General features: G+C 45.6%; 1 protein-coding gene across 1 annotated transcript in view; it reads left to right on the forward strand.

Moving 5' to 3' along the window:
- SYT14 (synaptotagmin 14) overlaps positions 1–16871 on the forward strand; it is a 196056-nt gene that overhangs the window by 20176 nt on the left and 159009 nt on the right. Inside the window, exon 2 of the mRNA XM_066595594.1 lies at positions 7175–7222. Within this exon, the coding sequence (XP_066451691.1) occupies positions 7175–7222 (48 nt within the window). The remainder of the gene's footprint in view (positions 1–7174; positions 7223–16871) is intronic.

Raw genomic sequence — 16871 nt, forward strand, 5'->3', positions numbered from 1 at the left:
CCTCCCCGTCAAAATTTAATTGGAGGATTTCTTTGTAGTTTAGAATACAATTTTTATTCATACAATTAGGAGCCGTTTAAACGGCAAATCCAATCCGGATTGACGTGAGCACTACGTTAAGCGGGTGCATTGGTTGGCACATAGACTAGCCACTTTATTAGAAACATCCATCCAGTAGCCTAGTTGGGTGTCTTTTGGCTTTCAAAGCCTCAAGGAGTTCGTTGTGGTATTATTTTCATCAAGTCGTTCTGCAGCAATAACTGTCCCTGCGGACAGGAAGCTTCTCGTACTTGCTCCAAATTAGTTGGAGGTGCTGTCATGCTCAGAACTGCTGACAGGAACGGGGTCATCGATTCATGCTGCTTGCTCCACATTCTGATCATCCCATCAGCATGGTGCGACAGAAATCTGGATTCATTTGACCAGGTGAGGTCTGTCCACTGCTCGGTGATACACTTTTTGGACTCTTTCGCCCCCTGGAGCCTTTTCTGTTTCTATTAGACAGCAATGGTACTGGAACTGGTCATCTGCAGTTATAACCCATCCAAGTTGTGAGTTTGGACACATCATTTGGAGTACCAGCATTGTATTTGGCTGAAATTTGCTTGACAGCTCATTTCCTGTTCATCTGAATGATTCTTGACATCCTCCTCTGACCCCTTTTGTCGATGAGTTGTTTACATCCACAGGATCCCCTTTCGCTGGATGTTTTTCCTCAATAACACCATTCTCTGTATATTCTCCATACTGCTGCACGAGAAACCCCAGAAGATTGACAGTGTATGAAATTCCGGTCCTGGCTAGTCTAGCACCGATGACCAGGCCTGTTTGAAAGTCGCCCAGATCGCTGGATTTTCCCATATTAATGTTGAGTCACACTGAAACTGATCCACGGAAAATGTCCTCATGTGATTTTATGCTGCACTCCGGGGCCACGGGTCTAATTTCCAAGCTCTAGTCATGAAACGACTAGTGCCTCTCATAAAGTGGCCGCTCAGTGTATAACTACTTTTCTTTTCCTGGATCCCCCAATATCTACGTGATCTGGGGGCAGTGAAGCAATATTGCACAACGTCTCATTGAAATCAGTAGGTCATCCATTGATTTAATTGGACATGAGAAGTCCTTTCAAGCGGGAGGCACTCTATTGTGAGTAGAAAACCTTACTTTTACCTAAACTTCCCAAATATGGTATTTTTTTTCAAACTCCAAATTGAGTTTTTCGAAAGATCATTTAATCCCACAACTCAGGAACAAGTTGACTACGCAGAGTCGTTTCTCAATAAAGATGTAGGAAGAGAACATGGAGTCCCTGGTACGGTGGGAACAGCTAGAGAATGACAATCAAACCTAAAAAACAGATTACACTGGATAATGAATTCGTTAAGGAACATAACCAAAAATGTTAACGAAGGTCACACGGAAGAACACATAAAGGCCAGGGTAAAATTATATAGCTAAATTCATTAGAATTCCCCTCCGACCATTTGGCCTCGAACCTGGGCAGCTTATTTTCATTAATATTGGTTAGCTTTTCAAAGCATTCAATCTCTTATTTTATCTAGGGTCTTACGAAAGGTAATAGTTGAGGACTTATAACTAACTGCGATTGTCTACTTGGCTGTTGATAGTATGTGTGCCGCTACCCAACTATGTTTTTTGGGTAGGTCTATTATGTCAGCATTTAAAAGTGCAGACCAAGGTGAAAGCTGGTTCTGGACTCTTAGTCAAACTACTAATGACAACTTGTCTGTGAGTATGTGAGTGCTTCTTATACTCCACCCCTGGTGACATTATCCCTTTGCCCCCTGGTGACGACATCAAAGGTCCTACAACATATATAAAACACAGAGCCTGACCGACAGAAGAACAACAATGTTAAAGCTCTTGGAAGGGGAGGACAAAAATAACAAAATGAGAATACAACTAAGCTGTTATTATTTCAGAAGACACAACTCAGCGATCCTGACAGAATACACTGACCTACCACCTCCACATATATACGGTTAGCTAAAGGACCTGCGGTGACATCACTGCTGTGGGAGGAACCATTATCCATAATGTAGAAAGTACTATATGTGGGTTCTTCTCATGCTTCGCCCCCTGTGTGACGTCATTGCAGGTCCTATATGATATATAAAACACAAAGCCTGACCAACAGAAGAATAACACAGTTAGGGCTCTTGAAAAGGGAGGACAAAAATAACACAATGACAATACAACTAAACCATTATTATCTCAGACACAACTCAGCGGTCCTGACAGAAGGCGTCCACCTACCGCCACCACAGAGATCCAGTGAGCTAAAGCACCTGTGGTGATGTCACTACAGTGGGAGGAGCCAAGCTGTGTTTGTCTTGTGTGGGACTCAAGATGGATGTAGTAGAGCTGTGTGTGATGTGTGGGGATCATAATGGATGTACCATGTAGCAAAGCTGTGTGTCTGAATCAGGATGTAGCAGAGCTGTGTTTGTCATGTGCTCTGTGTGGGTCAGGATGGATGTAGTAGAGCTGTGTGTGTCATGTGTGGGGTCAGGATGGACGTAGTACAGTTCTGTGTGTGATGTGCCATGTAGCACAGCTGTCTTGGTGCATTGCGCCACCAGAAACACTGGTACTATAATTTCTTAATAACTACTAGTTTAGAATTTAAGAGTCCCCTGACTCTTTCCCAGTGCGTTTGAGTGACGCGGCAGATCCACAAGATATTAGCCAAGGTCCTACAGTCCCCACAATTGCAAAAGCATAACTTTGATTTGGAGAGGAACATTTTGGAAAGTCTCTCCGGGGTGAGACACCATTGAGTGAGCACTTTATAGAAGCTATTTTTAAAATTATTAGACCAAGAAATGGACCTGGTTTTATCAAATATCTGTTGCCATGAGCCTTCCCATGGGATAGCACCCAGTTTGCTTACCCAACTTCATATGAAGTGAACCCAGTAAATAGAGAGTATCTAAATTAGCTATACAAATCCGATATCACCTCCTTTTCCATGGGTGAATTGCAACACAGAATTTTGTATCCCGTATCTGCAGATCCTTACGTATGAATTTAGAGGTAGATAAGAAGTGATTAGAGATGAGCGAGTATTCTCGTTAAGGGCAGATACTCGAGCGAGTGTCATCCTTTTCGAGTACCTGTCTGCTCGTTAGAAAAGATTCAGGTGCCGGCGGGGGTGAGCGGTGGGTTGCGGGAGTGAGCAGGGGGAAGCGAGACGAGGGGGGGAGGGAGGAGAGAGATCTCCGCCCCGCTCTCCCCCGCCCCCCGCCGGCACCCAAATCTTTTCTGAAGAGCAGGCAGGTACTCGAAAAGGACGATACTCGCACGAGTATCTGCCCTTAACGAGTATGCTCGCTCATCTCTAGAAGTGATGAATCTGCAGGTATTGATAATACTCCCTGAGGGCAATGTGCAGCTCTTCAATAGGTGGCGCTGCATAGGTCTTGTTGCATCTCCCTTATTTACGTATTACCCAGAGGAGCATGCATGGCCTTATAAGTCTCCTCTCTCACTCACCTTCTAAGTGCTCTCCCTAAGGAGAAAAGATAGCATTTCTGAACCACCTTTACTCCTGCTGACATTGGTAAGTAGTCATAGGCCCCTTACCTAAATTTTAGATCTAGTCCCAAATATGAATATACATGCAGTTAAGGATTTTGACGTCCCATCAGCCATGAGTGGCGGCTACTATGTGCGGCAACGGGGTGCTGCTCAATTCCATTGAGTGCATGAAGCACTCGTGACGCCTCCAGGGCTCCTGATCTGTCAGGCGGCACCTTTATCTGGGCACCGCAGTGTGACTGCACAGGCTTGTGTGTTCTAGGCACAGATGGCACTACATTGTTTGGCTTTCATACACCCGTCACCTGCCATCCCCAGAGACCTCCTCCCATTAGATTATGGTTCGCACACATTTAATAGGGAGATGTTAGCTAAATAAACACCTCATTAGGGCTGTAGATATCAACCCCCCCCCCCCTCCCGCTCTGAGTATTTCATATGGGAGGATAGTCGGAGTAGTTGTGTCTGCTGTGAGATAACACAAGTGACAGGCGCAAGAAGCCGCTGTCACATTTATTCATGAGATGCATGAAGAACCTAACACTCGCCTCTGGTCATTGTCTGCTGTGACGAAAGTGCTGGTGTTTGTAAATGAGTGCTCTGCAACCTGACATGCTCCGGCTAGGGCACACGGGCAGCGTGAATGTGGAATAGGGACTCGCGTTGCGGCCGTCTATGTTTTATTCTGAAGCGTTGCAGAATTTAGGCCGGCGTCACACGAGCGCAGGCAAAAATATGCATTTTTTACGGATGAATGAGGTTTGAAGAGGAACATAATCAGTGTGTTGCGTGCGCGTCTGCCCATATTACTGTAATTTTTGCGCACACAGGGCCAGTTCGCACGTGACACACTTTGCGTGCACAAGACGCACTTCTGAGAATGAATCCATTGAAATCAGTGGGTTCTATTCTTTGTGTTTAGCGTGCACAAATACCTGCGCAGACACACCTGCGTGACTCTACCCTTAAAAAAAAAAAAGTTGAAAAACCGCCAGAAACAGGACTCAGAGTCGTGGTGGTGGTGGGTCTCGTTAGCATCTCCCTGCCCAGGTAGCCTAGACCACCGGTCTCTCACTGTTTCTGTATAGGGAGAAACCTGTCAATCTGAATCTGGGCAGGGAGAAGCCAGAGAGGCTCCACCCCACTGACTCCAAGCCCTGTTCCTGGGAGTTCTTTCAAGTACATTTTTTCTGAAACGCCTCAGAGCTTCAGATTGAGACATACAGTACATCGCTGCACTGTACATCCCTGACCTTCATGTAGTGTGGGAAGTATTAATTTAGTGACAGGTACTTTTTAAAGCAATCCCCCATTTTCGGGTCAAAATCCTGTCCTGCATTTGGTCTTCTCTGCTGTCCATTCGATCTGGCAATTCCCGTCCTGGTTCAATACAATCCTCCAACTTTCTAATGCATACTATGCACTGCTTTCTGATTGGCTGGAACTGATCCCTTGAGCAGCACTGGCCAATCAGAGAGCAGGTATAATGCATTTGTAACCTAACACAACCAGTGCACTATGAGGAAAAGGTAGGCTGAAGATTGCATCAACCACCCTGGACAGCCGAATACAAGGCCTGGGATCGGAATATTCGGACGGCAGAGAAGAGAATGGAGGCATATACATGAACGATCTTTTCCCGCACCGCATCACTGCATGTCCTATCTTTTCGCATCCTCGTTTTCAATGGGACAGTAAAACACATTGTGCGTCGTGCGATGTGCACACAAGCGCGTTGCGAGGTTTCCCATTGAAAACAATGGGAAACACTTGCCGATCCTCTCTGGCCACCACATAGTTCACGCTACCAAAGATCACAGTGTTGTGTGAAACATAACGAAAGTTAAAGCAGTCGGGTTGCGACTTGCAAACTTCTGAGACCCAACCATGACAACATTATGGTCTAATGTGGCATGTCAACACTGCGATCCTTGGCCGTGCGACGGGTCCTGCAGCCAAAGTCACCTTGTAGCCTTACCTTAAATTACATATATAAAAGAAATGGGCCATCCACGGTGAAGAAGGAGAAGCCTGTATAATGGCGGGGTAAGTGTGCATGATACATTGTCTTCGATATTCACAGTGACTAACAACCCATAAATTTTATGAGGTCATCACACTAGTATAGATCTGAGGGAGATCGATAAACATGCGCTTTTCTATTCCTTTTATTACTATAATTGCAGAGGACTTCATTGCCCCTCTTGTACATTGGTGTACACAGGGAGGGGGGACTCTACAATGAGAAGTATACTACAGCTGGTATAATCCATATCAGACATGACAGGACTGCAGTAGACAGCCTTTCTCGCTCGCTATTACTGCTATTCTGGTACAATGCGGCAATAGTTATAAAAGTATGAGTGTTATAAATTGTACTCGAACAGTAAATAGTGTTCATTTTTCTATGAAGTATACAGTAGATGGCAAAGGATATGGTGCAGGCGTGTCCATCCAGTAATGCAACTCTGCAACTAATCTTGATTAAAAATCTGTTTTGTATATACAGCAGACCTATGCGTCTCCACGGTTACAGACTACAAACACACCTGATGTGTAGTCTGATCATATAGATATACTCCCTTCTATCAGTCCTATGCTTCATGCTAACATAGATAAGCAAGAAGTAGTAGAAAAATGGCAGCAGAAGTATGACTGCAGGATCAGACTACACAGGATTTTTTTTGTAGTCTGTAACCATGGAGACACATAGATCTGCATAGAAGCTGTAGACTCAAAACACTAGATTTTATTTATTTTAGTCACATTTAAAGGGGTTGTGCCAAGATAGAAAGTTAACCCTATCCTAGTGGTTGGACCCGCATTAAGTTCAAAAACGAGGGTCCTGAAGTTCCCCGCATGAATGGAGTTTTGGTTGTGCATGTGTGCTGTTGCTCCATTCATTTCAATGCAAGTATGAGGAATTGCCGATTTCAAGCGCTTAGCAATCTCTGGCTCTACCATAGAGTGGTAGCATGACTGCTGCTCCTCTCATGGGGAACCTATGGAACCCTTATTTTTGTGAATGGTGAAATAAGCATAAAATCCAGATTAGGCCATTGAAAATACTTTGGTGGAACTTAGCGGACCCTGTTGTAAATCACAGGTGCCGGTGGTCTCCATCGTGTAATACATCCGGAACTGTGTTATCGACTCTGTTATAATGGAGACCCCAATGCAGATGTCAATGAGCCCAGTGAATAAAGATGATTTATATGCCTTATCAGTATCTGGTTCATATTAGAATATTCTCTCTGTATTTTGTTCTTAAAGGAACTTAGGGCTGTTATTGCACACTCAGACCATATTATCAATAGTGGCTAATAAGTAATTTGTAGAAAACCCAAACTCTGGGTCCTTTATATGAAGGGTCTCTGTCCAACCCTGCTTTTGGATACTGGTAGCCCTCAAGAAAGATGGCCTCCTGTCTCCATCACTGGTGAGTGGATTTTTGGATAAGTTATTATTTTTTCTGGTTTATCGCCATAGAAGAGTCCAATAAAGAGCAGCTGAGGATATTTTTTGTTCTTCTATACATAATAACCAGTGTGATGTATGAAGACATAATGCATTAAGTCATTCCTTTTCCTTATGTGTCTAAATTTTGCAGGTGGGGAGAGAACTTGTGGAGTCCATGAACTAATCTGCATTAGAAAAGGTAAGTGCTTACATTTTCCCTTGCATTTCGGAAAGCCAGAGATAACATGCAGAGAGCTTTTGCATCAGGGCCTATGTATATAGCTGTGCCCCTTTCTTAAAAAGTTCCTACAGTTTTGCTGCTGTAGAGTTAGTTTAAGAGCCTTTTACACTAAACAATCCTCAGGCAGTTGGAAATGAGCAGCAATCGGGGAAGGGTATTGATTAGTGCATGTTCCTGTTTTTCATACATAGTATGGGAACGAAGGACCGCTACTAGAGATGAGCGAGCATACTCGATAAGGCAAACTACTCTCCCCTCTGTTCCTCCTTGCTCTCCCCCGCCGCTCCCCGCCCCCTGCCGGCACCCGAATCTTTAGAGACGAGCGGGCAGGTACTTGAATAAGGCACTACTCGCTCGAGTAGTTTGCCTTATCGAGTATGTTCGCTCATCTCTAACCGCTACTATGATCATTCATCTTTATACAGAATACATTTGTTGGCAGCACGTCTTCCCTTTTACACAGGGAGATGTGCCACTAACGAGGAAATATTTTTATGCCCACTCAAAAAACGCAATCAGCTAATGATCGAGCATTTACCCATTTGTTGGCTGATTGTGTGCATTCTCTCACAGGCCCATGATCGGTGAAACAAACATTTGGGCAAATCTTGGTGCCCAGTCATGGGTCGACGTATAAGGGCCTTAACTCTTTTACATTGCTGGTGGTATTTCTAAATGTGGCATAGATTGGACAGCACACTGCCCTTGTTGCTGCCAGCTCTCTGTGCTCTTCTCCTGTTTTCTATCAGTGTTAGAAAAGAGCAGCAGGGGTTGAGGAGGATGCTCACAGCAAATTAGAGGGTGCACAGACAGGAGAGCATCCAAATCTTCAGGGAGGGCAGATCACACAAGATGTAGATAGGGAGCAAAGCACAGGGAAAGGAGAATCACATAGTCTGTGTATCAGTGTACAATGTACAGAGTGAAGAGAACTGCACTATACTCCGCAGGGGACTAGGGTATCATACACACACAGCCACATCAGTGTCATTACAATGAAGAAGAGATCCCTCCTGGAGAAATCAGTCCAGAGGTGAAGCTGTTCTGATATATGAAAGCTAATGAAGACAGCAGAATCCTGGGCACAAAAAGCTCACATCCAGAATGTGTTACTACCGTGTTCCCTCTAAAAATAAGACCTACCCTGATTTGCAGGGGTTGGGCGGTTGGGGTTTGAAATATAAGGCTTACCCTGAAAATAAGCCCTAGGTACACAACATGAAAAAAAGCAATACTCACCTAGCAGGTGCCGTCCGGGTCCCTCCCGCTGGACACCGGTGCTCCGGCAGGCTTTCATGCACTCTTCAATGCCGATGGAGCATCTCTTGTTGGTGACAGGGCTTGAATACCCCGCTTCCAGCAAGCGATTGGTCTGATTGGTTCACGAGCGCCGCCTCGGCCAATTAAGAATTGAATGTCATCATTGAATGGCTGTTATTGGTTCATTGAGTGCCGACTTTGATTGGCTGAGGCGTTGCTCATGAACCAATTAGAGCAATCGCTTGCTGGAGGTGGGGTATTAAAGCCTTGTCTCCAGCAAGAAATGCTCCGTCTGTGTTAAGAACTGCACGGAAGCCTGCCGGAGCCCAGGGGTCCAGCGGGAGGGACCCAGACGACGACTGCTAGACTAGTATAAGACACCTCCTGAAAACAAGACCCTGTGCCTCTTTTGGGGCAAAAATTAATATAAGACAGGGTCTTATTTTTGAGGAAGCACAGTAGAAGAGATATGGCCTTATGGGAAAAGTCTGAAACTTGGTTGTAAACTGCAAATCATTGGATCTAAGGGAATGAAAATTTTGGCCTGAAACTTAGTGGAACTTTTAAAACTCAAGGTGATGATTAACATGTGTAAAGGTAATTTTTTAATGCCAAGGGCATCCATAGTCTTTTAAGGGAACCTGTCATCACTTTTGAGCCCCAAAGAACTATCTTATGGGGCTTAAATGTAGGGAAAAGGAGAGCAGTGTGTCAGACTCACCGGGCGCCCTGTTCCTGCGCAGTGTCCCTGTGAAGCCGGCCTATGCACACAGCATGACTCTTTTTAGACGGCTGTGCACGTTCTCTCTCCTATAGAGATGAATGGGCACACTAGTCAGTTTTTTAGTACATGCGCCAGCTTCACACGGGCACAGCACAGGAACAGGCCGCCCGGTGAGTATGAAACAGAGCTCCCCGTACCCTCACCTTTGAGCCCCATAATGCAGTAAAAGGTACTAGTACTGACAGGTTCAGTTTAAGACATTTTCCACACAGTTGTTCAAAGTTTTCTTCTACAAGATGCAAACATTCTTTATGGTCTTCATTATGATGGCCGTCTCAGCGTTTGCATTGCCACATAGATGGATTGCTGTGCTCCAGTTTGCCACAACTAAGAAAACTTTTTTGGGATGTAAAATATGATATTTCGTCAACTATTTAAATGTTCTCCTGCCTCATGGCTCAAATTTGTTCTAGAGTTAAAAACTACTAGTTCCAGCTGTTTATGGCAAAAGTTTCTCCTTTGTCCTTAATTATGTCTTATACGCCTGAAGATCTCCCATTGCTTGTAAGATTTGTGCCCTCGTCCACCCGCCGCTGTGCTTTTCTTTAGGGTATGCTTAATGGACTGGACTGTTCTTGCTGCCTTTCAGGGAGTGGTTTGCGGTCTTTAATAAAAGCTGAGTCGTACATTCTGCTTTGTGTAATGAACCGTAGGATTATAAAGGGACCATATGATGCGTAACACTCTGCAACTAAACATAAAAGATCTCTGTGTTCTTCCAACCTTGACCGACCAACCAAATCACATTCATTTGACGCGGGGAAAATATTACAGGCTTTTTACTTTTTGAATACATTTACTAGCAAATATCTGACTCTGGGTATTGATTAAGAACATTATAGATTCCCTTCTAAAGTTTCTAGAATTATATTTTTAACCCCTTCGGTGACATGTGATGTATATATACATCACCTGTACGCATGGGGAGTATGGATAGGCTAAAGCGCTAAATACTGCAATACTGAAGTAGTGCAATATATCATGCCAGTGATCCAATGATCGCAAGTTCAAGTCCTCTAGTGGGACTAAAAAGAAAAAGTGAAAATAAGTTGATTGCAGGGGTCTGCTCGAGAAATCCCCACCGATCAGCTGATCCTCTGACTACTGTAAGTGCAGCGGAGCCAGACATCTGCATCTGTGATCAGAGTTGAAAGTGTAAGGCCTCATGTCCACGGGGACAGATCCACAGTGGGTCACCCGCACGCATGATCCTTGCCCCATAGGGATGCATTGGACACCCGCAGGTAATTAAATACCTGTAGATGTCATTTTCCCTTGAGGCGCAGATTGCGTGTGCGGGAAGATACCCGCAGCATGCTCCATATTAGTGCGGGTCTCTCATGGGGATGACTTCCGCAGGCTTCTATTGAAGCCACCCGTATCCGCGGCACACCTGCAGCTGAATTACTGGTCTCCGGCGCAGGAGCGCGGGAGAGCAGGAGTTCAAAAAAAAAAAAAAAAAGAGTGCACGGCACATGCGCGCAGCACGCTGCTGGCGTGCCGAGCACATCCCCCGGGCCGAAGAAAGAAGATCCGGCTGTGACGGAGGGCAGATCCGCAGAGTCCGGACAGGTAAGTAATTCTTATTTTTAGGCCTCATGTCCGCGGGAAAGGAGGGACCCGCTGCGGGATTCTGCATGAAGAATCCGCAGCGGGCCTGATTTTCCCCGTGGACATGAGGCCTAATAGAAAGGCTTCACTTCCACTGAAATCAATGGGAGTGGTGCCTTCCATTACTCTTTCGGCTCCTCATTGTGGTCAGATTTGAAAGTGTAATAGAAGGCATTGCTCCCAGTGGATTTCCCCCCACTGATCAACTATTGATGTCCTATCCTGAAGATAGGTCATCTATAATAAATGCCCTGAATACCCCTTTCAAAGTCTGATCTATTAGGGCTCACTCACAGCCTATAATGTGCGTTATACGCACCGAAATAGGACATGCTGCGTTTGATATTTTATGTGTATGAAATAGATGCGCGTCTGAATGGCCCAATGTAGATCAATGGGTATTTGGGAATGCGTATTATATGCATGAAAATATCGCAGCCCCCATACCCGCGTGTGAGCCCTTAGAATATTGCATTTATCCCGCATAATGAACGCCATCAAAGATTAATACACACTGCCAGAATTGTGTTTTTTAGGTCACTGTGTCTCCCTACAAAAATTGAATAAAATGCGATCAAAAAGCTATATGTTCCCCAAAATGATAGTAATAGAAACTACAGCTTGAGGCCTCAGTCACACGGGCGCATTGGTACCCGTACACCGGCGCCGATGCGCCCGTGTGACTGACAGTTAGAAGACTGCCGTACCTGAACACGGCCGTCTCTCTCCAGCGCTGCTGAAAGAACACATGACCAGCAATGAAGCCGGTCACATGTTCTTTCCTCCGGCGCTGCAGAGAGACGGCCGTCTTCAGGTACGTCCGTCTCCTTCCTGCAGTAACACGGGCGCCGACGCGCCCGTGTGACTGAGGCCTGACTTGCAAAAAATAAACCCTTACACAGCCTGAGTGTGGCTTCAGACAAGTGTATTGCAAAATATGCTTGCTCCTGCGCAATTTTTTTTGCGCAGTGAACGAGGGGACATTACACATGTGCCTGCGCACAATACTGTGCACATTTGCGAAAGCACCGCAAGTTCACTTGGTTTGGGGTTATCGAATCCGCCTTGATTTAAGTGGTTATTAAGTCACAGCAGGTTCCGGGGTTCAGTACAGTGTATTTGCACACCTCCCATAGGCCTCTATGGGGCTCTTTGGTGCGCAAATGCGCTTAAAATAGAGCAGGCCCTATTTTTTTGCGCAGGCAAGAACTGCGTGCAAGAAAAAAAAAAGAATAAACCAACTATGATGGATTGTATTCTCAGTGTATTGTGCGCTGGGTTTTTGCGCATGCAAAACCGTGTGCAAAGTGTGAAGAAGCCCTTAGTGATAGAAAAATAAAAAAGTTCTGGATCTCAGAATATGGCGGGAAAAAGCTATTTTAAAAAAAAAAAAATATTTATTACCAAATAAATTTGGTAATGCTGTAATCCTACTGACTCGCAAAAGGGAGTCAACAGGTCATTGCTACCACAGTGTGAATGCCATAAAAACAACCCACTCCACCCCCCCCCCAAAAATGGTGCACTTGCTGCTTCTTTTCCTTTCACCCCTCTTAGACATTTTTAAAAATGTTTCAATACATTATATGGAATTTAAAAAAAAAAAGCAACTTGTCCTAAAAAAGCAAATCCTTGTACAACTCTGTCGAGGGTGAAATAAAAAAATTAGAGCTCTTGGAACCCGGGGACAAATAAAGAGAAAAACGAGAAATGGCTGTGCCCACAAAGGGTTAATGCTCGGTGGTGTTTTTTCCCCAAGTTTTCCATGTCATTTTTGTTCTTTAAAAGACCTGAAATCCTGCAGTTTTCACAATAAACTGACACTTGCTGTCACTTCTTGACTCTTGAGTTGTCCGTCATCCATCAGTACGCGGTGCGAAAGTCTATATCTCAGGTTCCTGGCGGTTACTCATGGAGGAGCTCCCCAATCACTGCATAGTCATTATTAAACCAAATGTTCCTGCCATGACAGGTAATTCTCATATATGGCGTCTAACTGAGCCCGTCCTAAACATTTGTGCTGAAGCGCCAAGAACCAACCTGTGCATGCCCGGTCTTACTTCTACACAGTGACTATTGGGTTAATAGTAATGGCTAAGCAGTCTCTCCTTCCCCTTGGGATACCTTTAAAGCTGTTTTCCAGAGGTGCATTTATTATTGGCACGTCTGGATTTGGACCAGCGTGATTAGTGGGTTAGTGCTTTTAGAGCTTTTATTGAAAGTCCAAATAATACGGCATGCGGCGCGGAAGGTTTTTTTCTCACTGACAAAGCTCACACGTGCCTATTATACAAATCTGCTGCTGCCTTTAAAAGTGGAGACAAGAATGGCAAGCTGTTAGCTTATATAACCACAGCTGGCAGACCCTTACTTGCAATTACCATTATTTGCGGTACTGAGTCTAATACATGTAAATCTCCATGCATCTCACATACAATCCATGGAGTTGTGACACCTATTGAAATTGGCTCATTTCCAAAATACATCACTTTTCTATCTTCCTTTCTTATTCTTCGGTGACTTAAAGAGCTATTTTAAGTTTTTGATCACATGGTTATCAAGATGCCTTCAATCTTACTGCAGAAACAGTTCAGTTGACTACTTAGATAGTCATGAAACTCCAAGGCGAAACAAAAAAGGATGCTAGAACTGGGCTTGGGCTTTTCGATTTCCGGGAACGATCGGTGGGAGTCTCAGCACCAGGACCACCACCATTCAATACTTCCGATATGTCACTTTGACATATCAGAAGTTTTTTATAAGTTTAGTGTTACTTTAAATCGACCTCCAGTCTTAGAAGAGTTGTTCCAGCTCAACAGTTGGGCTGTTGTCTGCCCTCTTTTCTACTGATGACCTATCCTTTGGATAGGTCATCAGTAGTTGATGGACCGAGGTTTGCTGCTCAGGAACCCCTTCCATCTGCTGATTGTCTGCCTGCTGTCAGTGCAGCGGGCCGGACATTGTCATCAGTGCTGCTCCTCCACTTTCTGCTTTCCTCCTGCTCTGGAATTACATCTGACCAGGAGAGCAGCAGGAAGTGGAGGAGCAGTGCAAAACTCCCATTGCTTTCAACGGGAGTGAAGCTGGTACCTACACTATATTCCTGGATGACAATGTCCGGTCTGATGCACCAGACAGCATTTTTAATTTTCTGTCGATAGAACTGTATGTTGTTTTTTTTTTTTCAGGGATAATTTGTTGTTTTTTATTGGTACCATTTTGAGGTACATAGAACTATTTGATTAATTTTATTCCTGCTTTGCCGAAGCGAGATGAACCAAAGACTGCTATTTTTGCATATTTATTTTCTTTTATAACCCCTTAACGACCAGCCCATAGTGTTTTTACGTCCTCCCAAAGTGGGCTTTATTCTCTGAGGACGTAAAAACATGTGTCCTGCAGAGAATAAAGCCCCTCGGGCTGTGGACGTGACAGCTCCATGCTGTTGGTGTCCGCAGGTAGCCGACAGCATGGAGCTGTCATCCCGGGCTGTTTGGACCCCCCCGCACGGCATTGTGATCGGCGCGCCGATCGCAAAAAAGTAAATAAAACTGCAAAAAAAGTGACATATTCAGCTGCCCTGATGGATCGGATCCATCGGAGCAGCTGAAATTACTCACCGAGGTCCGCCGCACGACTCCCCGCTGTCCCGATGCTCCGGGCGCCGTAGCCGTCCTTCTGCGCATGCGCGCCGGGTGGCATTACGACAGTCGCATGCGCAGAAGGCCCGGCGGTGCGGGAGACTTAAAATCTCCCGGCTCCTGTAGGTAGCCGGGAGGCAGGAGATGTCAGTGTCGACCACGGTGAGCGGTCCCCGGTACCGTGATCGTCGTTATCCAATGGATAACGACGATCGCGGAAAAGTGAAAAAAAGTGTAAAAAAAGAAAAGTTTCACCTCCCCTCATGGATCGGATCCATGAGGGGAGGTGAAAATACTCACCTCAGGTCCGCCGATGTCCTCCGGCCGATGTCGGGACCCCCGCTGGCTTCTGCACATGCGCCGATGTGACGCGCATGCGCAGAAGGCCGGCGTGCCCGGCAAATTCAAAATCTCCCTGCACCCGGCTGTCACAGATAGCCGAGTGCAGGGAGATATGACTGGGGACCGCTGTATGCGGTTTCCAGTCATATGATCACCGTTATCCATCGGATAACGGTGATCATATAAAGTTAAAAAGTAAAAAAAAAAAAAAAAAAGTTAAAAGTTAAAAAACAGGTTAAAAAGTTAAAGTTTCATCTCCCCTTATGGATCGTATCCGTAAGGGGGTATGAAATTACGTACCCAAGGTCCCGGATTTGTTCCCTGATGGGATGTTGATCCGCGCACCTTACCCCAGCTTGGCGGACGCATGCACAAAAGTGAAATATTGCCCAAGAAATGTAAAATCTCCCTGCTGCTGGCTACCAAAGGTAGCCAAGAGCCTGGAGATATCACGGGGGGGCCGTGGTATGCGGTTACTGGTCACGTGATCGCCGTTATACAATGCATAATGGCGATCACGTAAAAGTTCTTTAAAAAGTGGCAGTTTCATCTCCCCTCACCGATGCGATCGATGGGGGGAGATGAAACATCTTCTCAGAGGCTTCCGCATTTAAATCCAGATGCGATTATCCTCCATGGACCCTTCCGGCTGCTGCGCATGCGCCCGCCGGCAAAATGCCGGACACATTCGCAGGAACCGGGGAGCCCAGGATATTTTAAATCTCCTTGCTCCCGTCGCCGAGTGCTTGGAGCAGTGACCGGAGGTCTCACTGAGCGGTCCCCGGTCACGTGATAAAGTAGTGATCTAACATTAGGCCGGTCACGCATGACCGGAGAGGAATTATGGGTTCTGCATGCGCTTGATCAGCGGTAATCCACGGATCAATCACATGCATTGGATCACACAATTCCCCCCAATAAGCGGGTCGGAATTACGTAATCCATTCGCAGAAACAGAACACGGCATGCTATATTTTACCGCGGATATCCGCGACCTAGATCCCATTGTGCTCTATGACGGCGGATATACTCGCAGCCCATGTGCAAATACATTGTGTACGGGCTGTGGGTACACGGGTCATCTCTAAGCGATGGCGCGGGAAATAAAAACAAACAACGGTGTACTGCGCATGACCGCCTGTGTGAGTAGGCTGTTATGCGCAGTACATTACGCGGCTGTACGCAGGGTCACAGCCAGGCTCACAGATGAGATCCGCTGCGGGCCTCCGCAAGCGGATTCTGCATACGGCCGTGTGAGCCCGGCGTTATTCAGACCGCTACCTGTAATCCGTAATTTACAAGAAGCCCCGGGAACGCTCGCCTTCATGCAGTTCCAGGAGCAGCTTGTTGAGCGCCTTCTCAGTGAGACTGCCAGACCTCGGCAAGATTACAGAGACTCACAGAGGGCCACTTTCTACACCCCATCCCCACCGCTGAGGTCACGAAATACCCCCCAAAATACATGAGAGGGAGGGAATACCCGGTTTTCTTGCCCCATGTGCCCATCCCAAGCAGCCTCCGTAATTACCCGTCTTCGGACATAAAACGCAATTTATATTATTACCTTTATCTAATATTTAGGGAATGCCAAAAAATGGGGATGGTGGTGGTGGTGGGGATTATTTTTAGGAAGTCAAATTTTTTTACGTATAAGTGGGCAATGGGGCCTGGAATTTATTCAGTTCTGCCCTGAAATCCAGCGGGCATTCCCTCCATTATGGGCCTAGCCATTTGTCCTGTAAGTAGATTAGGGCCACAAGGGGTATGTTTCTGAACACGGGACAAACGGGGGGATCCATTTTGAGGTGAAAGTCTTCATTCCTATGTACACTGTACAAAAAAACAGTTTTTAAATTGACAAAATTGCCAAAAAAATTAAAAACCGTAATTTTTTCCTTTTGCTTTGCTTAGATTCATTCAAATACAGTAGGGTCAAAATACGCAGTGCACCCCTAGATAAATTTGTTAA

This window comes from Eleutherodactylus coqui, chromosome 3 (assembly GCF_035609145.1).
Source record: "Eleutherodactylus coqui strain aEleCoq1 chromosome 3, aEleCoq1.hap1, whole genome shotgun sequence".
NCBI classification, from domain to species: domain Eukaryota; kingdom Metazoa; phylum Chordata; class Amphibia; order Anura; family Eleutherodactylidae; genus Eleutherodactylus; species Eleutherodactylus coqui.